Below are 27,306 nucleotides of genomic sequence, written 5' to 3' on the forward strand. Positions count from 1 at the left end.
GAATCTAGTAACCTGCTATAAATGCTTCAAAACCTCCTCCCAGGGGGAACAACTGAAACAGACCGTGAAATGGGTGTGTGGGGTCTGTAACAATGCTTTGCGGTCTAAGCACATAGCACTTATAAGCAGTATCCTGAATAACAGGAAATGAGCTTCTTATAATTTTCTCAGCTGTCCTTACCACTCTCTTTGATCAAACAATGTGATTTTCAGCAAGGAAGCAGCCGTCTTTCTGGGTGGTTCTCGACTTACAACAGTTCATTTAGTGACCATTCAAAGTTATGACACTGAAAAAAGTGACTTATGACCATTTTTCACACTTATGACCGTTTCAGCATTCCCACAGTGATAGTTGCAACAATCCCCAAGTGCGATCAAAATTCAGACCCTTGGCAACTGACTTATGATGGTTGCAGTGTCCCAGAGTCATGTGATCACCTTTGGCAACCTTCTCAGTGGGGAAGCCAGATTCACTTAATGACTCTGTTACTAATTTAACTGCAGTGATTCACTTAATAACTGGGGCAGGAAAGGTCATAAAATGGGGGCAAAACTCACTTAACTAATGTTTCACTTAGCAACAAAAATTTTGGACTCAATTGTAGTTGTAAGCCAAGGACTATCTATAAAATTTTATTAAGGGGTTTGGGAAACTTTTCAGATTTCATTGAAAAACTTCTCTAAGTTTTCAAAAGTATTTGAAGTCCTCCAATAGACATAGAAACAGAGGTGCTTTTCTAGGTCATTTTGTATCCTTGAACTCATCACACAAGGTGTTTCACAAAAGTTTGAAGAGGAAAGAGATGTTATGTATTTGTATGAATGTAAATCAAAGGCTCTAACAGTTGAGGCCAAATAATGTTGCTTAACTAGATGTTAGATCCATAGGGATGTAGCAATTTGTTCTGCCCCTCTGCCACACCCCAAAGGTTGCTGGAGTTAGTGCCCATATGGATAGAGAGCTGGAAGGAACAGGGTAGGATCTAACTATCCAATACTGTACTTCAGAGTTCAGTATACCCCTTTACTATTTAGAACCTGGAGAAATAAAGTTATAATAATGCAGATGTATGTAAAGAGTTCCCAATACCCATATTACAAAGTACTGGGACAAGGCTTCCAGTGAATATGGGTAAGCAGTCTCCAGAATGTTGCAAAAGGAAGTTTGCAAGCCATTTATCTACTTCAGGGGTCCCAAGTATTCTGCTTGATGTACAGCACCCCTCACATTTCCATTGCCAGACAGTATTTGGGTAAAGCTTCCAATAATACACATTTGCATAAGCAGTAGTCAGCACTGCTTATGCAAGATGTTACATGTACTTTGTGTACCCATGCCACACAAATCATAGAAAGCATATTAAGTTGATCTATATGTTAGTAGGAAGGATATGGAGTCAAAGGCTGCAGAAATGACATCCTTTGATAAATCCCACTACAGGATTGTTGAAAGATGATGCTTCAAGAAAGTATTCAAGAAAGTAAGACAGAAAGGACACCTCCTTTATCCTGAGATTGATCTTCAGTTAAGAACGGCTTCATTTACATTTTAAGCAAAGATACATAAGTATACAACAGAGAAAAGAGTTAGGGACAGCTGTAGTATCTTTCTGTCCCTTACACATTGTATTAAGAAAGCCAATAACATTTCTGAAGCAAAACAAATTAAGATGTAAAATTTACAAATCATAAGGAAGTAGTTGTCACCGTGCTTAGAAATCCTTTAAACCTTTTTACCAGGCTGAGATATGCTGTAGATAAGGATTTTAGTTAGAATGTAACTTATGTAAGCGATACTTGATACCTAACAGGAGTGTCAATGAGCAAAATTCTGTGTAAACAATATACAAATGATATGTTTGCAAAGGGCTGTGTGCTTAGGCCGTCCCTTGCTATCAATCGTTTCTAAATGTGAATCGTAATTGTTGAAGGTCCAGGTTTCACTGAAGACTTTTCCAATTTTCATTTGTATACAATCAAAAACTGGAAGAGGTCATATTTGGTCACCCAGCCCAAATTCCCGCTCGGTGAAAGCTTCCAAATTCAATCATTTTAGCGAAACTCCGCAAGCCATTCGCGAGAAATTCCGAATTACGTAACGACTCCTACACATTTTAGGCTCCGAAAAGAAAATCAACGGCCGTCCCTTAAGAGGGGATATCCGGGGGAAAATAAAATTAAAAAAAAGCGCAGGGTCGGGCGGCTACAATCTACGAGCGCCTCTCTTTCAGAGCAAAAAACCAAAGTTCAGTTCTTCACACGAAGAACTTTCCGGGCCTCGAAACGCTTCTGCTTCCGGAGCTGCCAACCCGGGACACGGGGAATTTTTAGCTTCCCCCCCCCACCCCACGTTGCCCCTCCCCAAACGCCACTCCGGGCCGACCCAGCGCGCGAGTCCCGGGCATCCCGTGGCGCGTGCGCTCTTGCTGAGCCTCCCCGACTCCTCCCTCCGCGACTCGTCCCAGCTGGCCGCCCTTCGCCGCTCTTCGGGCGGTAGGTAGTCGTTGTCCTGGCTTGCTGTTTTCTGAGACGGTGGCCCGGCTTTCCTGGCTCACGTGGTGGCCGGCGGGAGGGGTGGGTGGGTCTGTGGGCTCGTTTTCTTTCTGGCTGGAAAGAAGGGTGGGTGGTTGGGGGGAAGCGACTCTCCTTGCCTTTCTCTCTTCTCTCTTCCTTCTTTCAAGCCCCTAGTGTTGCCAATCGGCAGCTCTTTTCAGAAAGGACTTCCTGCGAGACTGCAGCCGGCTGGGACGGTAGCTTGAAAAGCGAAAAAGAGTGCCGGGCTGGGCTTGGTTTTGGCTTTTGCAAGAAAACGAGAACGGGCGGCCGATTAATAAGAATTATTATTAAGTAGTAAGTAGCTAGGAAGTAAAGTGGTTAGGAAAGCACGGGACGGGGTATCCTCCACAAATTTGCTGGAGGCGGCATCTGCGACTCACTTGCTGGAAGCGGAGTTTCTTAGTGGGGATGCATCCCAGCCCGAATTTATTTATTTATTTTATTGGTTCGATTTATATGCCGCCCTTCTCCGGAGACTCAGGGCTTAAGCAATAGCCTTCATACTTTTGTATATACCTGCTTAGTAGGGCTTTCGGCCCCCCCTAAGCGGTGTTCTTTTTTTATACAAAGTCAGTTTATTGCCCCAACAATCCGGGTCCTCATTTTACCTACCTCGAAAGGGTGGAAGGCTGAGTCAACCTTTAATAATAATAATAATAATAATAATTTTATTTCTATACCGCCCTTCTCCCGAAGGACTCAGGGCGGTGTACAGCCAATTTAAAAACACAAGACACAACAATAATTAAAAATTAAAATAATTAAATAGATTTGGCCGATTTAAAACCCCAAAAATTAAAATACCCCAATTTAAAATTATTATATTGACAGCCCTGCCTGGCGGAACAACAGGGTCTTCAGTGCGCAGCGGAACACCCGGAGGTGTTCCTTGAGCCCGGTGAGATTTGAACTTGCAGTAATTGCAGGCAGCTGGTGCTACTTAACAGCACTTTAGTCTGCTGCGTCACCAAGGTTCTTGCTCCCCATCCTGGTTTTAAGGCAAAGCCTTAGGGCCGCAGAACGGTTTAGGTATTGAACCCAGCCTTATGAGGCTGAGGCTAGCAGAGAGATCGTATCCCCCCCACCCCCACCCCCACGATGAATATGGTGCCAGATTTTGCAAGCCTAGATTCGTTTTATCCAGGAAAGAATCCCGCTGAGGTCCGTGGGAATTTGACTTCTGAGCTCTATGCAGTTTTGAAAAGCGTTGCACTGAAAAACAAAATACACATTGTATCTTGTGGAGACTTGCCAACGAATCCAAAATACTTTGTGTTTGGTCAAAAATAGGGTGTGGGGGAGACAGGAGGAGGAGGAGGAGGAGGAGGAGGAGAAAACTTCCAGTTGTTAGTTAGACCTCTTACAAAATTCTCAGGCCCTTTTACTAAAGGAATTAAAAGGAGATGACATTCGTGATCAAATTTCCTGGAGTATTAAGTTGATCAGTGCGTGTAAACCAGCTGAACTACGTTTGGAGAAATCTTTACTTCTAAAGGCATTTTCAAGGGAGGGTTAAGTTTTCAGGCCATTTAGCAGAAGCTGCTACTCATCTCTCCCTCCCCTTACAAATACCTATATATTTTATTCAGTTTGGATTGAGATATTATGTCCTAGTAAATGGTTGGAGAAGTGCACTAGCATTGCTTGAAACTGCTTCTGTTTAGAGCAAGTAAGAAGAGAGGCCAGTATTTGGTTGACTTCTGGCTCCTTAACACTGTAGAGTTTACCCAATTTGTGCCTTTCTCTTGACTGAGCTAATTGAAGTATTAGCTTAAACAAATTTTTGGGAGATGAATTAGTACCCCAACAAGTCCTGACAGATACCAGTCTTGTTAGAAGAAACAAATAATGGATGGCATGGTTCACTGTAGTAGACTTGCCTCCTCGCCCCCCCCCCCCTCTTCCATGCTATGCCTGGTTGAAACCTGGAAAAGTCAAGCAGAGAATTTTAGATTTTGTTTTACCAAAAAAAAAAAAATCGTTTTTCACTTCTGCTACAATGTTAACAGAGTCCCATTTTACAATCCCCCATTATCTGTATCATTTATTGGTTTTGTCTCACAGAAGGACCTTTATATTATCACATTTGGATGCTCTTAACTCTGGTGGTCCTGATAGAAAGATACAATAGTATTCCATATGAAGAGCATTGGTGTCTGCTCAGACTTTGAAATTGAGACAGTAGCACACCTGCTTCTGAAATACCATATCTATCATTTTTGGAGGGCAGAATTGATCTCCCCTCTAATTACAACTATCCAGGCTGCTCTCATATGACAGTTATATGCTACTTACCAGAATTGGGAAATCTCTAGAATTAATGCTGATGTTTTTACCATCATTATGTCCATTAGAAGTTTCTGGACCTGATTGGTATGTTTTGTGGAGGCATTAATAGTTTTTTCTTTTTAAAGTTGGATGGAATATAATGTATTTTTAATTTCTGTTTGGTGTATATATTTTTATAAAATTTCTCTGCCTCTAAAAGTCCATATTAATAATGGAATTATTTTAGATTGTAGAACATTCTGAAATGTGTTCTAAGAGTTGCTTTTTCAGCACATCAAGTTCAAGCAAGACTCCTTTTTCTCTCTCCAGAACACACGTTGGTCTAAATCAATGAAAATGAACTGTTCTTTTTAAAGCACCTGTATTGAACATAGTGGAGGGAAGGTGGATAGTGTCTTCAAGGAAAATGCTATGGATCATAATATTTAACTTTTCTAAGAAACCCCAGGATTTATATTTCCATCCTCTCTCCATCTCCCTCCCCCCTCTCTCTGACACGGACACTGGTTTTAAGTGTAGAGGTTATTATTAAGATGTGTGCTGTTTGCATCAGTTACAATTATTTTGAGATTAAAAGCAGAAGGAAATTACTGTGGAACAGTTTTCTGATAACGTTTCAAGCACAATGCAAAGGCTTGGGGAGAACTAGCTAGTTTAAGAATTAAAAGGTATAAATAGAGATGTTGCTGAAAAAATGTCTAGGAAAGATTATTTGTACTGTAGTTTAACTTACATTATTTAGAACACCTTAAAAAGAAGCTTTCAGTCTTAAAAGTGCAACTATTACGTCAGTAATTCTGCTATGTGATACTGTTCTGTTGGATAGACTTGTTCAGTGTTTCTGCGTCCAATATATTTGGATTTCTGGCTTGGCTTTAACAAGGAACTGTAGAAATGTTTTTCTGTTGTTACCATTCTTTGCAACATGTTTTTATATCTTATATCCTCCTTAGTGTTTTCACATTTAAAGTTACTTCAGATCTTTATGACCTGAGGTAATACTATTGAGGAAAAAAAATCATAGCTAGTAAAATGCACTCATTTTTTTCATTTTACTCAATGCTGACATTCAATCTTAGCTTCTTCTTGAACAAATGGATAATAAAGAATTATCTTTATGGTTTTTAAAATGTGCTTTTTAAAAATTGTCATTTCATGCTGCTAGTGGCAGAATGTTCTTATTGTTTGAACAGAACTCTCAAATCCTTCTCCAAAAGCTTCAGATGCCCATTTGGTAACAAGACTGGCAGGATAAAAACATTGTCACTGCCTTTTTTCTTATTTGGGAAAAATATTTCCTCTTACTGCTTCCAATGGGAAGAAATATATTTGGACCAACTGTCAAGCTGATCTAAATGTTTAATGCCTTTGGGGGTTCTGGAAGTAGGAGAAACTGAAGAAATCCTGCTCCTCTGGGAACCCATCCACATGATTTAAATCTGGGCAAATCTGTATATATACTTAACCTTTTATTATTTTATAGTCACATGTCTCAGGAAAAATTCCATCCAAATCTACAATCCTACGTACACTTATTTAGAAGTGCATCATTGGCAGTACTAACTCACCCTTCTGGGATTTACATGAGGAGGTTTACAGATTACACTGGATTTACCTCAAAGTTTGTTAAGCAGAATTACACATCTGGTTACTTTTGAGAAGATCTCATTTATTTATGAATGAGAATGAATAGACTTGAACTCTTATATCTAGTATGTTTACAGGGCTTCTCTAGCAATAAAAATGGTCTCTGGAACTTTTTGTCTCATTAATCTACACTTAATACCCCATAATGACAAAGTAAAAACAGAATTTTAGAAACGTCTGTAAATTTATTAAAAAGAAAAAAAATGGAAATATCACATTGGCATAAGTATTCAGAACCTTTGCAACATCATTTGAAATTTAGCTCAGGTGCTTCCCATTTTTCTCTTGATAGTTGCTGACATGTTTCTACATCTTGATTGGAGTCAACCTGTGGCAAATTACATTGATTGGACATGATTTGGAAAGACACACACCTTTCTATAGAAGGCCTCACAGCTAACAATGCATTGCATAGTGTAGCAGAGCAAAAACCATGAGGTTAAAGGAACTGCCTGCAGAGCTCAGAGACAGGATTATTCCAAGGCATAGATATGGGGAACACTACAATAAAATTTCTACTGCACTGAAGGTTCCTAAGAGCATAGTGGCCTCCATAATTCTCAAATGGAAGAAATTTGCTCAACCAGGACTCTTCCAAAAGTTGGTTGCCCAGTCAAACGGAGTAATCAGGAGAGAAGGGCTTTAGTAAGAGAGGTGACCAAGAACCTGATAGTCACTCTGACTGAGTTCCAGAGATCCTGTGTGGAGATGGGATAGAGTTCCAGAAGGACAACCATCACTGCAGCCCTCCATTGATCTGGGCTTCATGGCAGAGTGGCTAGATGGAAGCCTCTCCTCAGTGCAAAACACACAAAAGCCCGCTTGGAGTTTGCAAAAAAGCACCTGAAGGACTCTCAGACTGTGAAGAATAAGATTCTCTGGTCTGATGAAATCAAGATTGAACTGTTTGGCCTCCCTTTTAAATGTTATGTCTGGAGGAAATCAGGTACCGCTTATCACCTGCCCAATATCATCCCAGCAGTGAAGCATGGTAGTGGCAGTTCATGCTGTGGAGGTGTTTTTCAGCAGCAGGAACTGGGAGACTGGTCAGGGTTGAGGGAAAGCTGAATGGAGCAAAGTACAGGGATATTTTCAGTGAAAACCTGTTTATAGCGCTCAGGACCCCAGCCTAGGCTGAAGGTTCACTTTCCAACATGACAAGGATCCTATGCACACAACCAAGACAACACTGGAGTGGTTTAGGAACAACTTTGTGAATGTCCTAAAGTGGCCCAGCCAGACCCCTAACTTGAACCCTATTGAACATCTCTGGAGGGACCTGAAAATGGCTGTCCACTGACGGTTGCCATCCAACCTGACTGCGCTTGTGAGGATTTGCAAGGAAGAATGGCAGAAAATCCTCCAAGTGTGCAAAGCTTATCACATCATACCCAAAAAGACTCAAGGCTGTAATTGCTGCCAGAGGTGCTTCAACAAAGTATTGAATGAAGGGTCTGACTACTTATGCCAAGTATTGCATAACAAAATTGACAAAGCGAGGAGGGTCTGAATACTTTCTGAATGCACTGTATGTAGGTTATAATATTGCATGTATAGCACAATGTTGGTTTAATCATTGTGATGAATGCCTTGGATCTTGCAGATGTCTCTGTAGTTCCAAAAAGATTATATAGATGACATTGTGAGCCACCAGCTTTCATCTGTAGAAAATGAAATGAAAAGAAAAGAAAGAAAAGGGCACAGATATTTAAATACAAGCTTGGACTAAAGGTTACATACAAAAGATCACTTGATGTTTCTTTGGCTGACTGAACTTGCTCTCTCTGTATGTAAACACATTGACACATTGACTTCACTATTTTTTCTGTGGTTTCCTCTTTTATCAGTACTATGATTATAATCCTTTGCTCATGTTAACCCTGTAAAGTGTTTCATAAAAATGCAAGTAAACATCTGTTTTCATTGTATCCTGTTTAATGCAGGTCATTCAAAAGGATTGTGATTTGAAATAATGGATGAACAATCACAGGGTCTGCCAGGTCCTCCTGTGTCTCAGTTTCAACCACAGGTAAAATAATCTAGATAATCTAGTACAAGCAGTCAGTCAGGAGTACATTAATATTAAAAGAACTGTTATCGTATAGACTGAAAGGTGTTTTGAATGCAATGTTATTATCTATTCCAGAATCTGATTCTGATTCCCTTTTCTGAAACCAGTGGAAACATGAATGGGGGAAAATGGACAGGGCTGAAATGGGGTAATGAAGAACACTGTAAAAAAAAATAAATAAAAGGAAAGAAGAAAGGAAAGAAAAGAGCACTGCAAAATTGAAGCCTTATATCAAAATTGTAATTCATCCAATACAGAGATCACTGCAAGGATTATATAACTAAAATTGATCATAGTAAAAGTATAACTTTCGATATATTCTATTTTTTGAAGCGAAAGTTAAATAATTCTCCTGAAACTAACAATCACCTTAACAGAAATTACACAAATTTTACATTTTCAAGAAGTATTTCCTTGCCTTAAAATTAAATCTCTGATGCTATATTCTTTTATTTTTTTATTTTGGATGAAAACTTAAGTGTGCAATTGCAATTAATTTCTTTGGATGTAGTGACTTTATCTATACTGCCGCTCCAGCAAAAATGTCCATAATGTAAGATCTGAGCTCATGAAGTGGGAATTGATGGTTCTCAGGCAAGAGAGGATGCAAATACATCAGAGTTGTTCAAGGCCATTAAGGGAGGTGACAAATACATTGTTGTTGTGAGCTGCCCAGATTTGTGTTCTAAGATTGGGTGGCCATACAGATCTTTTAAATTAACTTTAAGTTTATTTGGAAGGGCAGTAGGAAAATGCCCGTTGAGAAAATACCAAGTCCCTGATACCTTTATATTATAGTGAGCTTTCTATCTGTTGGTAAGAATTCAGTCTTGTCTGCAGTGAAGATTCTCATCTAGCTGAGGATTGCCTGTGAGTATACTACTGAATTAAATTGAGAAATTGTAGTAAGATTACCCAGCTGGAGATTGATGATTTTTCAGCTCAGTCTGTAAAGCTACCATGTTTCCTCGAAAATAAGACCATGTCTTATATTTTTTTGAACCCCAAAATAAGCACTTGGCCTTATTTTCAGTGAGGTCTTATTATTTTGGGGCGCGTGGAGCAAGACTGGGCTCCTCTTGCCGTCTTACCTGATTTCCAGCTCTAACCAGAGGAAGTGGCAGGGATCGACTGCGCATGTGGTTAAATATTTTCAGGGAGGGCTTATTTTCGGGGGTGGGTGGGTTTTTTTTAGCACATGTGCTCAGAAACCCGATTGGGCTTATTATCAGGGGATGTCTTATTTTTGGGGAAACAGGGTAATTGTTTATCCCTGGAAGAACCAGGTTATGGAGAAAAGGGATTTTTGCCACAATGGTGTTTCCAAGGAAAGCTAACAGTTTATCCCTGGAAGAACCAGGTTATGGAGAAAAGGGATTTTTGCCACAATGGTGTTTCCAAGGAAAAACCTTAAATCACAATTTGTATAACCCAATCTTATTCTATGTCTGTCCTCTCTTTTTCAGATTTTTTTTTTTAGGACAAATCCTTCAACATATTCCTATAGCTGAACCTATTGCCTATCTGCTAAAGTGGATAGGAATATATTTTCTTACTTGAAATAAAATGTATATTTTTTTCGAAGGTATTTTGGTTTCTAGTGATATGTTCTCATGTTAGTATTCAGCCAGGCTCCAGAATTGCTTCAAACCATCGGGATTATTGTATTTTGAGAAGAATAGAAATGTGCAAATGGGTTGAAGTTGCTGAACGTAATGTAACAAAAACATTTGTACCTTCAGGTTGTGCTTGCAAGTGAGTATTTCTGCCAGCACCCCACCCTCCACCCCTCATATTGAAAGTGACATAGAAATTTTATTTTTTAACAATCTAAGCTTCAAGAGTATACCTTCTGTTTTGAGCGGGACAGTTCTTTAAAGTGCTTCAGGACTGATGAAGATAAATGCAATGAAAGAAAAACTAGCTTAATATATAGTTGCAATCATAATCTCTGGAGGGGGAGAGTGTGATTAAACATCTGCAAGGGATGATGTGGCCTTGTGGCTTTTGCTGCAGAGCAGAACGTTAAATCATAAATTTGAAGACTGTCCTTGCTCTCTGATTTGTGACAGGGTTTGCGTCAGACAGATGTTGGCACCTAAGCTGACTGAAAAAAAGACCTCTATCGTGCTTGAATAATACCAGAGATAAAAATAAAGACTCCGGAATATAAAGAATCAGAGCAGCAAAAATAGTGTAATGAGGAGAAAGGCAGTGTGCAAGGTGATTTTTAGATAATGTGCTAATATAACTGGTATCCCTTTAGCGTTTTTTCCTAGTCCCAAGGGAAACTCTTTTCTATTGTCCTAGAAGAGAAAATGTACTATGTTAGGTCCACAGAACGTTAAGTCAGTACAAAATAGTGCAGTTATAAATAATTGAAAGTAATAGTTAACAAAGCAAAGTTGCCTTTTGGATTTTGGAAATCATTAGCAAGAATGTGCTTCTCTCTCACTTTTGCAAGCATCATTTTCAAGGATTCATAAAAGTGTTTGGCCCTGCTATTGTTGGAAGAATGGACCTCCATTGTGGTGGAATGCAGCCATTTAATTAAAATGTTTAAACCTGATCTATAGCTGCAGTTCTTTAGTAAGGAGTGGAAAGGCTGTTGACAGGCACCAAATTCAACAAAGTAATCGAATTTGGGCTGAAAATGCATTTTACATAGTGGTTATGTTTTCCTCCCTATAAGTATAGTGTGAAAATATGTGCTTCTTGTTATGCAGTGGGTGCTTGTTTGATTACACTTCGGATTTTGCACATTTTCGTCTCTTTTATGGACTTTGTATGCCATGCCAGGCAAATCATACTGTATTCTGACAAAGGAAAGAAGGGAAGAATTGATGTCAAAAGAGGCAAGGAGAATGAGAGTCTGTTCTTGTAACTCTCATCTCACAAACTATGGATTTATTTTGAACACCGGAATGAGTTAAAATAGGTCATTTTAGTTTAGTGTATGAATTTCTGTTTTATTTGGAAAAAAAATCAAAATCCTCTTGTTAGATACTATAGAACATACTGCCATTTTAAAAAAATATGCCTGGTTGTAATGCAGTCTAATCATTGCTATATAATATGTTTTCTGACCAACTGATGGCCCTATTATTATCCATGAGTTTATTCCTTTTCCAAATTCCTTTATGTCTGGGAGGGAGTCCCGCTATATAGTTGGAGATGTGCAGCTATGTTGCTTCTCGTGTCAGGTCTCTGTGTCTGAATTGTATGACAGAACAAGGGAGCAGATGAGACAAGCTGTCAGTCAGCCACATTGCCCTTTGAAGGAAGACCACTGGGGTTGGGTGGGCAGAGAAGATGCTGCAAATGGGCTGTGAAGTTTACATACAGTGCCCACTGTTAAACAGATTACCTCTAATGAAGTGTCTAATGCTCAGGCTATCTCAGTCTAATTCTCAGTGGCAGTTCATCTCTCAACTGCCAAAAAAACCCACCACCCTCTGGCCCTCTCTCGCCACTCTGGCCGCCAAACACAGAGAGGTGCCCGGTCTTAATAAAGCCAGACAGTGTGTGATCTGACATGCAAATGTAGGTCATTGCATATGTAAATGTGTGATTACAAACCTGCATGCCAAAACACATTAGGGAGACTTTGCTCTCAGCATGCGGCTGTCACACTGCCTTAGTAGTTCATGCTAATGTTTGTCAAGTTGCTGTGCAGACAGAGGATGCAATTCGCTATTCCAATTTTGAAATATATGCTGGTTAAACAACCACAGAAATATTCCAAACTTAATGAAGCTACATCCCGTTTCTCTGTAGCCCGAGCATTTGAATAATAAGAGAGAGCTCCCCAACTTTGAATGTTTTTCTCTAACTGCTAGGCTGAACTCATTAAACCTGCATAGGCACTTGGAATATATTTTTTCCTGAATTGGTACACTGCTATTCCTATCAAAGCAGCAGACTCTGCTTCATCTGATGAATATTTTTGATTGTGGGCCTGAGTAACCAATGAGTCAAAAGCCGTTGAAATTTTAAAAGGAGTATTTTTGTTCCCAAATCATTTTGAATTGGTACACTTTTTTTTTGGAAAATCAATATAATCTCTAGAAATGAAAAAGTTGTTGTTCTCCTCCAGATCTTTGTTGTTGTTATTTCAACTTGGCCTATTGTATTTAGTGGAGAAATCTGTAAAACTTCAATGTACAAACATTATACAGTATAACAGAACAGAGTACAGTCTGGACCTAAATCCTGCCTTGTATATATAAAATATCAGCTGTGTATTAATCAAATGTGTGTTTAAATAGTAAATTGTAAAAACATCAAGAATGGAAGTGGAGGAAAACTGTAGATTCTAATATTGTGCTTCTTGGTTTTGTTTAAAGCAGTACAGTAAGGATTACTAAATTGATCTCTTTTGTAATGTTTTCACACAGGCTATGATTTTGGTTCAGTACATATTCTTCCATATATTTGTATCAGTAATCAGTTAAAGTTTTAGTTTTTCTCTTGAGTAATGAAACATTATGCTGAGTTTTATGTCTCCTTCATATTTTCTTCTTCATCTGCTGTAGCCAAAGGAAACTTGTCTTCTGAATGTAAGACCTATATGAACAATATTAAACTGACCGATAGATGAACATACATATATGTGTTCCTCTCAATTTGCACATGTGTGTATACTGTTCACACACAATAATAATAACAACAACTTTTTTGTCATTGTATGTGTATACACAGTATACCCATACAATTAAATTGACTTAACACCCAAAGACCAGGTCCAATACACATAACAATCCCCAAACACCCACCCACCCACAAATTCCCCACCCCTAAACCATCCAAACATCCACACAACAGACCAAGTATACCAGGCACATGTCTGGCATCCTCAGATATTTAGGAGTTCAGTTTCCACTAAGCCCACCCAACATGGCAAATAGCAATAGCCACCCAACATGATAAATAGCAAAGAATGGTAACTGAAAAGATCAAAAGGCACCTTTAATGTTGTCCTTAAGTTGTCCTTAAGTGTAATGTGTAGCAAGATACATTTTCATCAAATCATAAAGTTGGAAAAGACTTTAGAGAAGGAGTTCTCAACCTGGGGGTCGCGACCCCTTTGGGGGTCGAATGGCCATTTCACAGGGGTCGCCAAAGGCCTCTCTCGCCCCCCCACGCCTTCACTCACCCTCACCCTCTGCCTCTGTTGAATCGCCGGTCGTCATTCGCTTACCCCGCCCACTCCCAATCTATTGCTGCCTCCTGAGTCCCAGCTGATGGCTAGAGGGAAACAAACCATTTAAATTCTTGCCGCGGGGCTTCAAAGGGCCGCCCTACAGCTGATCAGTGTTAAAAGAAAACAGATGAGAAGACCGGTGCCTGCAAAAATAGAAAAAAACAGCCCCTTTCAGCTTCAGCATAGGTTAATTACCATAAATTGATTTGATCAGCCTCCGGACTCTCAGCTGATTTGATTTGCTCTCAGCTGTTTTGCGGAGGGTTCTGTTGCTAGCTGCAAAGAGAGGAGCAGATTTTTTTCCCCCCTACCTATGCTGAAAAAACAAAACTGAAAGTAAAGCATGGTCTTTGCTGCAACGTGACAAAATGAGACAGAGAGAGATTTCTTTTTCTTTTTCCTCACCAAAAAAGGTAGGTGCAAAATTGCAAACAATGGGAAATTTAGGGCAAAAGAGGAGGTTCAAGATTTTAAAACACAAAAGAAAAAAAGCTCTATTTAACTAGGGAATTGTAATAATTGAGATACTATTAATTGTATATTGTGTTGAAAGCAGAAATGCTTAAGTTGTGGTTTGGAGGAATATATGGGGGAAATTATTTGGTTTATTATTATTGGTAAATATAATTAATTGATTTGTAAGAAATTGAATTGCATGAAAATAATTGGAATATTCATGTTCATATTGATTGATATACAAAAAAGATAATTATATAACTAATTGATTTATATTAAAATGTTGAAATTGTATTAAACAACTGTATTACATAATTAACCAATGTGAGGATGGATATAAAAATAGATGACAATGGGAAGGGATATAATATAGAATAGAAGGGAAAAATTAAAGTTGATTAAGATTAGAGATGAGGATGAAGGGTAATATTGTTTTTTTAAAAAAATAGATGAGGAATAAATATGGCAAAAAGAAAATATAGAAATTGTAAATTTAATTGAAATGACTAAACACTGGCTAAATTTGTGAACCGACCAAATACTCTGTTCAAAAAAAATACATTGTATGTTTGTATCTGTGTTTCTAATTATTGCTATTTATTCATATTTGTTCTCTTTTATTCTTTAAAGTTTAACAATTCATTCTTTATCTTAATATCTTTATATTTGTTTGGGGTTGGTTTTCTTCCCTTTCATCTTTTTTATTGTACAGCAATCTTTCTCCTCAAACCTACCACCTCTCTCTTTTCTTTCCTTCTTACTTCCTCTTCCCCCCCTCTTCTTCTCCTTCCTACTTCCTCTTCCTTTCTCCTTCTCCTCCTCTCTTCTTCCCTCTCTTACCCTCACTCCTACTCCAATTTCCCTTCCCTTCCTTCATTCCTCTCTTTTGCTGTATCCTTTTATGCATATGGACTACTCAGAGGGCTGAAAAAGTTATTTTTGACTGGTCCTCGTACTTTTGATCAGTCCTCGAACTTACGACTGTCCTCACATTTTACGTTTTTGCCCTATCTTGTCACCATGGTGAAGAAAAGCAGTTGTGAAATGAGTGACACGGTTGTTAAGAATGCTACAATGGGCATGATGACCAGTCATAAGTGCGAAGACCGGTCAAAAGTGCGAGGACCTGTCAGAAATCACTTTTTTCAGCCCTCTGGGTAGTCCTTTTGTGCACATGGACTACTCAAGAGGGCTGAAAAAGTTATTTTTGACTGGTCCTCGCACTTTTGACCAGTCCTCGAATTTACGACTGTCCTCACATTTTACGTTTTTTGCCCTATCTTATCACCATGGTGGAGAGAAGCAGTTGTGAAATGAGTGACATGGTTGTTAAGAATGCTGCAGGGGCATAAATGTGAGGATGGTCATAAGTATGAGGACCAGTCAAAAGTGCGAAGATCTGTCAGAAATGACTTTTTTCAGTCCTCTGAATAGTCCCTATACACATAGCCATGGCCACCCGGTCACATGACCAGCTAGCCACGCCCACAAAATAAGCCACACCCACAGAACCAATAGTAAAAAATTTTAGAACCCACCCCTGGTTGGGGGTCACCACAACATGAGGAACTGTATTAATGGGTCGCGGCATTAGGAAGGTTGAGAACCACTGCTTTAGAGGCATCTAATCAAACCCCTTGCTTAGTGCAGAAACCACTAGAACAGTTTTTAATCATGATGTCATAGCTTTGGTTTAAAGACCTCTAATTAATGAGAACTTACTACTTCATATGGCACCTTATTGTATTGGCTAACATTTTTACCAAATACTTGAGCAGCCTTGTAACATAAATGGGCTGAAAGAGACTGACTTGAGGTTATCCAGTGAACTCCATGATTGATTTGGAACTTGTACTCCCTTTCCCTGCTTCCCTGTTCAGAACCATAATCCTGGGCTCTTAGGACTTTAAAGACCAAAGTTAGTTTCTTCAATTGAACTGGGAAGTCTGTTGCAAATATCAAACCTTTTATTGTTAACACAGACATGTTTGTCAGTTTTAAAAAGATAGCGGGAATTGTAGATCTTTAAGTGGGAAATTACTGACACTTAGAATTCATTTTTAAAATTAGATATATTATCTCCTCCCACATTTATTTTTCTGGGGTTAACATTCAGAACACCGGGCTCCACTGGAAATAAAAGAAAGTTTATTTAATTATTTGTTTTTGTTTCTTGGACTGCAGAAAGCCTTACGACCTGACATGGGCTATAATACTTTAGCCAATTTTCGGATAGAAAAGAAGATTGGCCGTGGACAGTTTAGTGAAGTCTACAGAGCTACATGCTTGTTGGATGGTGTGCCAGTAGCTTTAAAAAAAGTGCAGGTAAGCATCTTTAGGAAGTGAAAAACATCTGTGTCAAATCTGATATGGTTGCTTAAATATTATTTCATATATAAATTTCCAAACCTTATCACTTAGATTCAGTTCTGATTGAAGAACTACAAATGCTTCATTAACAGTAAAAAAACAAATACATTTTAGGTTACTGAAACTGTGTTGTGATAAAATCATAAAATGATTATCAACAAGGGCCTTCCATTTTTAAGAAGCACTTAGGTTCTCAGCATTAAATATCTTCCCATCTAACATTCATAACATTTTATAATGGAATTAACTAAAATTGCACTATACTATGGAACTTTTCCAGACTCATATGGCTTTTTTTTGTAGCTGCCCCACAAAAAAAGATATAGCTGCTTTAAAAGCCATGTCTGTACTCCTGCTTGTTCAAAGCAAGAATCTGAAGCATTAGAGATGCCTAGAAATTATATCTCAACTCAACATCATGAACGACCATTGTGAGAAATTCTACCTGCAATGAGAACATTTTATTACTCCTGTGTTCATTGTGGGATTGGAGCTGTCTAGTAAACTTGCTTTAATTCTCACTAACATTGTTTAGAAAATGAGTTCTAATGAATGCTGGTAGCAGATAATGGCTGGCAATGAATAGTATTACTAGCTATTGCTATGAAATGGATAGAAAAGAAGGATAAGGGTTCTACAATCTTCTTACCATAAAGCCAGGCTATGGATTCAAATAAGAAATTGACCCTTCCATACTATTGTCTGACTTTCTGCTGATAACCATGGTGTTTTGTGTTGCTAAGGTATTGGTGTCAATAAAAATTTTTCCAACATATTTGCAATTGCAGAGTAAAGCGAATGAGGCAAGATTTGTAGAGAAGCCTAAGATTGTTAGTACAGGTTCTTGCACTACCAAATACGTAGATAAAGGTGTCAGGAATTAAGCCTTTTTTCCTAGATAAGAAGGATTGTGTGGATATGTAGGTTAAGAGGGAGAACAAAAGCACAATGATTCCCACCTCCCTTTTCCAACTTTTAGGTTGCTTTTTCTACCCTTTCTACTTAATATTTACAAAGTATTGTCAGTCCTTCTTTGTTTTCTTTGTATTATTTTTTTTCTAAGCCCCATGAGCTGTCATGTGGTATACTATGACAGATCATGATAGAATTTGGACAGGATGGTTATATAGCTTAATCTCACTGTTTTTCTAGGCCAGTTTATTTAACAAAGGCTATTCACTTTTTAAATGGAATTGTTAGCCCAATGCTCATCAGGAAGTCTGTAGATCAGTAGTGCGTTCTTAAGGCTTAATTCTTAATCATTTTTGGGTAGTTCATGTTTCAAAGTCTCTTTCTCCTCTCCCTTCCTTTTTTAAAGTTGTCTGACCAAGTTAAATAAACCCTTTTACTGAGGTGTAACAGAAAATGGTGAAGCAGGGTTCAGTAGTGTTAAGTCATCCCATAAATGAGTCAAAAAGAGAACTGCCAAAGTAAACTCAGTGTTGTATGTTTACTAAACTATTTTTAAGCTTAGAAGCTTAGCAAGATTGTGAATTGCCCAGTAACAGCAACAAAAAAGAAAAGTTTAAGTTGTGTTGTTCTCTGTACACTGCGGCAGTTTTTAGTATGCTTGGTCTACCCAGGAACTTCGCCGGAAACGGCCTTGTATTTTATATCCTAGGGAATTTAGTGTTTTCTTCCATTTACTTCCACGTTTTTCTCAGAAGGTGCAAACTAAGGGTTGCTCTTATCCTGGAGCAAGATTAATTATTTATTTTATGTTGTCAGAGAACTGCCTCTTGAGGATTGCATTGATCTTAAGAGAGATAATCATAATTTCATAAAGTTAATGCCTCGCCATTTTATTTTAATGCATGGCAACTGTTACGGTTTATGTATTTCTAGCAATTCCAAGGGGTTTGCTACACCATTTTACATTCCTATTAGATTGTGCCACCTTCCTTAAAAAAACCTAATTAATATTGTTTAATTTTAAGATTCTAATACTTACATTGTTAAAGATTGGATTGTAACCTGTACATTCTAATAAAAAGGCCATTGCTCTTTGAAATTAAATACCTGTGACTTTACAGGAGTGTTATAATTGCTTCCATGCAAGATGTTTCCAAACGATGTATCTATAGATTAATTGATGTACATTCTATGTCTTCAAAAGTTGAGGCTTAAATTAACTCATTAAGAGAAATAAATTCTGGATTTGAAAACCAAGTTGACTATGCATTTTAGCCTCTTTAGAACTACTTCTAACTACAGCACAATGTGTTGCTTCTTTGTCTAATTAATTTACTATATACCTAATATGTAAATAGCAAGGAGTCATCTTTTCATTCCCTGAAATACTACCATGTTACTTTGCAACATGAAGCTTCTAAATATCTTGTTTGGCTATTGTCCTCATATGCTCACCCTCACTTTTTTTTCATAGAGAGATTGCCAATTAACTTCTGTTATACTCTTCCCTCAGTGCATTAGGCTGTTTGGAGGCTAATGCTGTCTGTATTTTATGCAGATACTAAAATCTGGAAATATCTACCTAATGTTATTATGAATATGTGTTGGTGAAGTGGATATCTGATTTGCTTCTAACTTGGTCGATATATTTGCTTTCATTTTAAAAAATATGAAGGTCATTCAGTAGCTCTAGCAGCATTTTCTCTGGAGTTTGGCTTTTAAGAGCCTTGGATGGTAAAATATACACAAAAATTACCTCAAACAGGAAAATATCTGTATATAGTTTTATTATTTATTAAATAGAATGCAGTATTGCAGTTTAATTCTGTTGACTGCCAGCAGTTTGAGTCTCACCAACTCACCGACTCAGCCTTCCATCCTTCTGAGGTCTCTAAAATGAGGACCCAGGTTGTTGGGGGAAATATTCTGATTTAGAAAGGGCTGTAAAGCACTAAGAAGCGGTATATAAGTCTAAGTGCTATTGCTACTTTATTTGTTTTGAATTGCTTGAATTATTATATATTCTGGTTATTGCTTATTAAGACCTTTTAAGATGCCAAAGTAAGCACATTTAAATGGTGGGTTACCTCTACTAGGGCTGTGACTGTAGTTCCTAACATTCCCAACATAATTAGGATTTCTGTAGCAGCCTTAAAGCTTTTTAATTGTGGAAGCTCATGTTAAATAAATTAATAGTAACCGCTAATTAAAAGTTTGAAACTTTTTCAGGATAGGGAAAAACATATTGTTTCAAATCCTGAGAGATCTCATTTGCAATTCATCTTAAAGTAGAACTACCATATGTAGGTTATAAAAATCCAAATTGACTACTAAATGACAATAAACATATACAGAAAACTCTTTTTGCAGCAGTCTGGAGCAGTTGTCTGGATTTTTGCATCTCAAATAAGTGTAACCCTAAGGCCTTTTAAAATTGTGAATTGATTAAATGATTAAATGCAATTTTTAGTTAGTTTTTTAATTTTTTTTTAAAAAAATCAACTAATCAGTATTAAGCTGGAAAGTGGGACAATAAAGCTTGTAATAAAAAAAGATAGAAGTCACAGCTACTTGGGTTAGATGCTTGTCTGATTCAAAATTTGTCCATCTTTATATAGGACCATTACTGAAAGACTCTAGGTGTTGAGAATTATCCTTCTCATCCCAATAACTGCATATGTCTAGTAATATTTCTTTGTAATTGTTACTTTTTCTATTGTATTTGTAATACTCGGAGTAATATACTGAAACTATATATGTAACTGGGCTAGGTTTAGATCCAATTAAAGTTTATATCCAACAAAAGATTAGACTCCAAACTAAACATATAATCTAGTAACTCAGAACTCCCACTTTTAAACTATATATTTGTTTCCTTATGCATTGTATAGAGATGGATATTGCTGTTCATCCAACAAGACAAGATTGCCACAGAACCCAAAATAAATCCCCTCTCAACTCTTTACTTTTCACTGCAAAAGTATTTCACTCTGACTAAGCCATTCCTCATGATAAATTTCCCCTTTTTCTGAGTCTTTGTTTCCTCTAGCTCATTAACTATTTTTTCCATACAAACTTATACTAAAATAGTTTTCCTCTCTGAATCCCTTCAGGAATCTAATAAGAATTAACTTCCTATTTTTCACAAAATTCCTATAGTCACATTATCTAGTGCTCAAGGATCTTGTCATTAATGTTTTATGGACCTAGGAACTCTTATTCCACACTGGAGAGATAATGAAACAAATATTCAATCATCAGATTACATTCTTACATTCTTACAAGCTCTCCATCCTTTGCCTCCTTCATGGTTTTCAGAAAGTTTTAAGTTCGGCTTTTAAACTGATGCAGAAAATTATAACAAAGGATGATACTTATTTTAAAGGTGTCAAGATTTAACTTCTTATGTATTTGAAACGCCTTTTTAGCTGATGAAGAGGCAAGAAAAGTGGATGCATTTGGCTGGTCAGTAGGTTGGGATAATTAGAATCTCTGGTGAAACCAGGAATATAGTCTTATTAATAATGTTTAATGGATTCTTTGACTGTAAATCAATCAACTTCTCTTAAAATAGTAATTTAACCTTTAGAATTATCCAAGGCAATCAATTTAATTGGTCCAAGCTGCTGTGTGTTGCTTGGACAAACCTGGAAAAAAAATTCTGCTCAAAATTCTTTTAATTTTGACATGTCCAATATGATCATTTTAGTTTTATTATTCAGTCTACTACTGCTAACATGTACCCTTTTCTTACATCGTATCACATAACTCCCTCCTTTAAATCTGATCAGTCAAAAATACTGAAAATAACATAAGGGAGGCAACAATTGAATATAACTTCAGTTTTTGAAAAACAACATTTAAAAATAATTTATGCTGGTTTTTTGAAAAATAATATTCTGCTTCTCAGTTTTTATGAGCATCTCTTAATGCATAAGACACAGTGTATTGCTATTAGTCATCACTGGCTTGCATTCTTCAAACAGTCTGTTCACTTTCATCAAAATCCTAATATCCCAACAACTTAACACATCGTAAGTTCTTCACCAGAAATTGGAGTGTTCTCTATGTGTGTGCTTTGGAGGCTAAACAAATTGCATTTAAGCACATGGAAGTAATTTATCTATTTTTCATCATCACAAATAAAGCCACGGTGGCTTGGAGATTAATTATAATTAAAAATGATTTGTGGCTTTGCCAAAAATAATACCTCTCCCTCCCCAGCTGCTTGTAATATAACGGTATTAGCATTCATTTGTGCTTTTAATTGCTTTTAAATAGCTTTTACCCATGTTTGCTTTGGGGCTGATTTGTATTAAGGATCCTAAGGATGAGGAAGTTTCTCCAACTTTGTGTGAAGAAACTCAGCCGCAGAAGTAAGATCTCTCAGGTTCACAAAGCTGGAATCCGGTAAGATGTTGAAGCTGCTGGAAAAGTCAGAAGTGACCTGAAAGCAATGAAGAGGGCAAGTCCAGAGGCCAGAGCAATAGCCTAAAGTCATAATTGAAGTGACAGGCTGAATATAGTCATTCTGCAACCTCTAGAGAAGGCACTGGGAAATAGATCCTCAGGAGAAGTTTCAAACTTTTCCTGCACCCCAGGCTGCTCAGCTGAGGCATAAAACTCCCATGCGTGCAGCATAGACAAGGTAACCCCATTATTTTCTGACAATTCTGCTGTTATGAGGCAGATGAAAGCGCTGAGTAGACAAGATTTAAACCCCCACAAAGTGATTCTTGCTCTGCTGCTAAGGTTTCGCTAGGACAGTGATTCTCAGCTTTTTAGTATTAAATCATTACAAATCATATGGGCCCTTCCAGGGTCCCATTAAGATACAAATAAAACATTTTAATGAGAAGGAAATACAAATGTATACAGGAATGTTGTTTTTTCATTTATTAGTTATGGTAAGGTTTAAGAGAAATGCAACACAGGTAGTCCTTGACTTACAACCACAATTGAGCCCAAAATTTATGATACTAAGTGAGAAATTGGTTAAATGAGTTTTTCCCCATTGTACGACTTTTCTTGCCATATTTGTTAAGTGAGTCACTGTAGTTGTTAAATTAGTAACGTTGTTAAGTAAATCTGGCTTTCCCCTTGACTTTGCTTATCAGAAGGTCACAAAAGGAGATCCCATGACCCTGGGACACTGCAACTGTCATAAATATAAACCAGTTGTCAAGCAGCCAAATGTAAATTACATAACCATGGGGATGCTGCAATGGTCATAAGTGTGAAAAATGGCCATAAGTCACTTTTTTCAGTGCCAATGTAACTGCAAATTGTCACTAAACTGTTGTAAGTCAAGGACTACCTGTAATACTCAGATTGGATCTTGCAACATTATCCTGGAACACTTATATTTGCCTTCATTCATGCAATAATACTATTCATAATGCAATTGTATTTATAGAATGAGGAGTGAAAGATACAGTAATGGGTTTGTCACTATAGGACTTCTAGTCGTCTTTAATAGCACTAGCACTTAGACTTATATACTTATATATAAGTATATATAAGTATATAGACTTATAGACTTATATACCTAGACTTATATTCATAGTGTTTTACAACCCTCTCTAAACAGTTTACAGAGTCAGCATATTGCCCTCAACAATCTGGGTCCTCATTTTACCAACTTTGGAAGGTTGGAAGGCCGAATCTGCCTTGAGCTGGTCAGGATTGAAGTGGTGGCAGTTGGCAGAATTAGCCTGAAATACTGCATTCTAATCGTTGCATCACCAAGCTTCCTATCCCCCCCCCCCAAATGATTCAGATAATCAGAGAGGGTAAACCTGTTTAGAAAGCAATTTGAATTAGTTCTTAAGCCCAAATCTTTCCAGTCTTTGATCCCAGGAAATACTGAGTCCCTTTGCCTTAGTAATCAATTGCATGAAAAATGACATTTGAATTCCATGTTTTACACTCTTCTGTGCTGCCTGAGGACTAGAAAAAGAGAAGTGGAAGAGGGTCCCGGACAAGTGCCCTCTTTTTGTGCTTGTTTTCTAATGACATTTTTATTTAATTTTTATTCTGCCTTGGTTTGATCAATGAGACCATATTCAATACTTCCTTTTCCTATTTTCCTCACAACAACCCTGTGATGTAGCTTGTGTTCAGAGAGAATAATTGGCTCAAAATAAGTCAGCTCTGCCTAGAAAAATGATTAGAACAGTCTCCAAGCTTCTAATCAAGAGATTCTAGTATCCTTCAAATATATATAATCAATATATTGATAATACCTCATCTTGACTTTGTGATTTTATAGAGTGGGGGGAGAACCTAGCACAGAATGACTGCCATAATACCATTCAGATAGGAGCAGAACCATAAAATAGTGCTAACTCCCAGTACTGTCACATGATCTAGAATGTCATAGTCAAAACATTTGAAGAACACTGAGACAGCAAGACAAGGATGGGCGTGCTCTTTCCACCCAGATTCCTTCATCCAAATCTCAAATTGTCCATAAAAACAACCAGTGCCATTTCTACCACCCTAAAGTTTTGCCTGAATCCTGATGTCTCCTTGCAATTGTATAACTTTTATCTTCAAAAACCTTCCCATCAAAGGGAAGGTTGGAGATAGGATGGTAGTTCACAAGTCAAAATGGATTTAGGCAGGTCTCTTGATCAGCAGACGGACTAGCAAATGCCTTCTTCAAAGCTGCTGAAGCCATCTCCTCCCTCAAAGCCATTGCCTATCACCTGGTTTCAGCTATCTGTGCCTATACACATCATCTTAATTAAGTAGGTGGGCAGGAGTTTAATCTACCCCTGACAGAGCCAACTCACAGAGGCCTGTCCATCTCCTCAAATTCAAAGTCTCTCTCTTCCCCCTCCAACATTGGAAGGTGCCTCTGTCACCTTATCAATTTCTATCTACCTGGCTTTTTACATGAAGTAGTTACTTTTCCCATGAAGTAGTCAGGCAAACAGTTGCAAGTTACACAAATCAGATCTTTCCACCCAACATTTTCTTAAGGGTTTAACAAGAATGGATTAATGAATAATTTCACAAAGAAGAGATTAAAGTCACCCAGGATGGATAGATAGCTTATGTGATTCCATAACCACCCCTCTAGTGAGATCAAGCAGTTGGAAAGAGAAAGTGTTGTACAAATGGGGGGTGCACAATAGCAGCAACCCCAACTTGTTCAGTCCCTGATCCAACCTCAGATGTATGGCCTCAACATTCAACAACTTGCAGAATAGTAGTCCTCCCAACTCTTGGGCTCACAGCTTGCAATTTCTACTCCTGTTTTAGGGTCATGATTTTTAAGCACCAACCCCAAGGTTATGACTTTTTAAAGTACCACTTAAAACCTAGCCAAACAGAGCTCAGTGAATACGGCTTTCTCATTAGCTTGCCAGATTTTGGTGCACACACCAAGGCTGCCCTCTTGTGTTCAATTTCATTGCAGATGAGATTAGACTTACTACAAAGAGATTGGGCGATCAAAAGCATCGATATGAGCCTAGAGCACTCAGTATTTTGGATATCTGATTCAAAAAAATAAAATAGTGTAGGTGACCTGAAGTATAGAACGATGCCAAATTTCTAACCTCTCCTACCTTGGATTTGCTCATCCCCATCTTCTACTATACTTCTCCTTTTCCATTATCCTCACTCCGTCTCCCTAGCCTCCTTCATAATCCAACAGTGCCAGATATAACACCTAACTAAAGTTCAGCTGCAGCTAAAAAAACAAGTCTGACTATCCCACCTGCTACCAATACAATAATCTTCCCAAATCCATCATTCATCTCTCCCCTGTTGAGCTGACTCACCCAGTAGATGGGTGGGTGGGGTGTCACCTGTCTATTCTCACCCTCCAATTTGCTGACTCTCATCCCAAGAGCAAGCAAGTCTGTCTCTGCTCTCTTTGGCTTCTCTGTTCGTTTAGTGTCGCTTCATCTGTTGCTTACCCCAATAGATTATAGGCACTAAAAGCTAAGGGTGTTTATGCAGGAACTATTCCAATTGATAGGGATCTTAGTATATCTACTACATAAATAGCAAATTAGTATGCAGCAGGGCATATGTCTTGCTGTGAAAAGAGAATTGCATGCATGGAAGCAATTCACAAACTCTTCCAGTTAGACTAGAGTGTCCTTAGCATGTCTCTTTTCCACCACTGTGGAAAACTCAGATAATCAAAGAATTATTGTAAAATAAACATTAAGAGGGGTCCATTCCTTCTGACTAACAGATTTATGTACAAACATTAGAACGAAAGAATGGTAATGGGCTAATAAGAACCCAATGTATATCAGTCTGGATGGAAACATCATTTAGTAATGATAATTCAGATACCGATAGGTATTCATTAGCTGCTATCTAAATAGGGGAAAAAAAATCACTATTTGTCACAGGTTCTGTTCAAACTATACCCACATTTGATTGATTCAAGCTCAAAAGATCCATCAAAAGTACTAAACCCTGGACAACTCGGTTTTTATATCTCCCTATAAGGAATGGGATGATGTCTTATTTTGGAAAAATATCCATAGTACAAAATCAAAACACACAAAAATACTTCGCAAAATCTTTCTATGTCTATTGTCTTTTATACTCTGTTTCAACTATACATTGATCTCCATTCTTTATTTTATTATTACACACTATAATTTGTAATTCTGTGCTATATTTACATTTTCTATTATACTGCTACTATTAACCAGTATACAACACTGTTTTAATTTTTACAAACCCTGGTTTGTCTTTAAATCCCCTCCCCCCCCAACGTCTTCTGTTTTTCTTCTTTACTAATGGGCAGTAGGTAAAGTACTGGCACCTTCCCAATGTTGGGTTTAGATTGGTTGCACCTCTTTGTTTTCCTCTAGACCTTTCAGTCATCTGTATGTGAGTTGGGTGGCCATATAAATTTAAGAAATAAATAAAATAAACTCCTTTTACCTGCTTTCTCTGAGTGCCGGTGCAGAACTTGCAAACCATGCAACATCTCCTCCAACATCTATTTCAAGGCTGTAGCTTTTATAAGCAATTCTGCCATGCTGGGGAGAAGGTTCAAATAAGAGAGATGGGTAGCACAGGTGCCTGCAGTTTTCTTAGCATCATATTGGAATTTATTGTGGGCATTCTGCAAGAAGTTTTTGCCTTTTTCGTAATTTACCTTTTATGAACTGATTGTGCATAGCTCTAGCTTTCAAGTTGGGAAGATGAAATTAAGATTGTTGTACTTTGCAAAGAAAAGTTACTTTTTCAGGGTTTTTTTCGATAATCTATTTGTAAAATCCATGTTGTATAATTTATACAACATAAAATTTAGGTGTTAAACCAAATAAAATAATTTGTTCAGTTTATATTGCACCACAGTTTTGAAAGGGAAAAGGCTTCTACTGGAGTAAATGCAAGACCTCTTAGAAACCATGTATTTATTAATCTATGATAATCAAATATTCGTTGATCTCCTGTTTTACTTTAATGTTTGATATAATTAAGCACTAATCTATTAAACATTATTTAATATTGCAAAGCAGATTACTGTTTCTTTCTAACTTTCTTTGACTCTTTGGACTATTATGATTATCAATTGATTATTTGTGTGTCATTCCTTTATGTCATGTGCATAATTGATTTTTGCATTTTAGGTAAAAGTGATACATTACATTATGGATACTACCGTGTTTCCCTGAAAATAAGACCTTGTCTTATATTTTTTTGAACCCCGAAATAAGCGCTTGGCCTTATTTTCAAGGAGGTCTTATTATTTTGGGGTGTGTGGAGCAAGACGGGGCTCCTCTTGCCATCTTACCTGATTTCCAACTCTGTCTCC

At 37.7% G+C, this 27,306-nt stretch overlaps 1 protein-coding gene across 1 annotated transcript in view; it reads left to right on the forward strand.

Moving 5' to 3' along the window:
• The first annotated feature begins 2,435 nt into the window (after positions 1-2,435).
• The window catches only part of NEK7 (NIMA related kinase 7), a 69,241-nt gene continuing 44,370 nt past the window's right edge, over positions 2,436-27,306 (forward strand). The window contains exons 1-3 of the mRNA XM_070940979.1: positions 2,436-2,493; positions 8,436-8,521; positions 16,407-16,547. Of these exons, the coding sequence (XP_070797080.1) occupies positions 8,465-8,521; positions 16,407-16,547 (198 nt within the window). The 5' untranslated portion in view covers positions 2,436-2,493; positions 8,436-8,464. The remainder of the gene's footprint in view (positions 2,494-8,435; positions 8,522-16,406; positions 16,548-27,306) is intronic.

The sequence above is a fragment of the Pituophis catenifer genome, unplaced genomic scaffold (genome assembly GCF_029215685.1).
Source record: "Pituophis catenifer annectens isolate HBS135680 unplaced genomic scaffold, rPitCat1.0.hap2 SCAF_3, whole genome shotgun sequence".
Lineage (NCBI taxonomy): Eukaryota > Metazoa > Chordata > Lepidosauria > Squamata > Colubridae > Pituophis > Pituophis catenifer.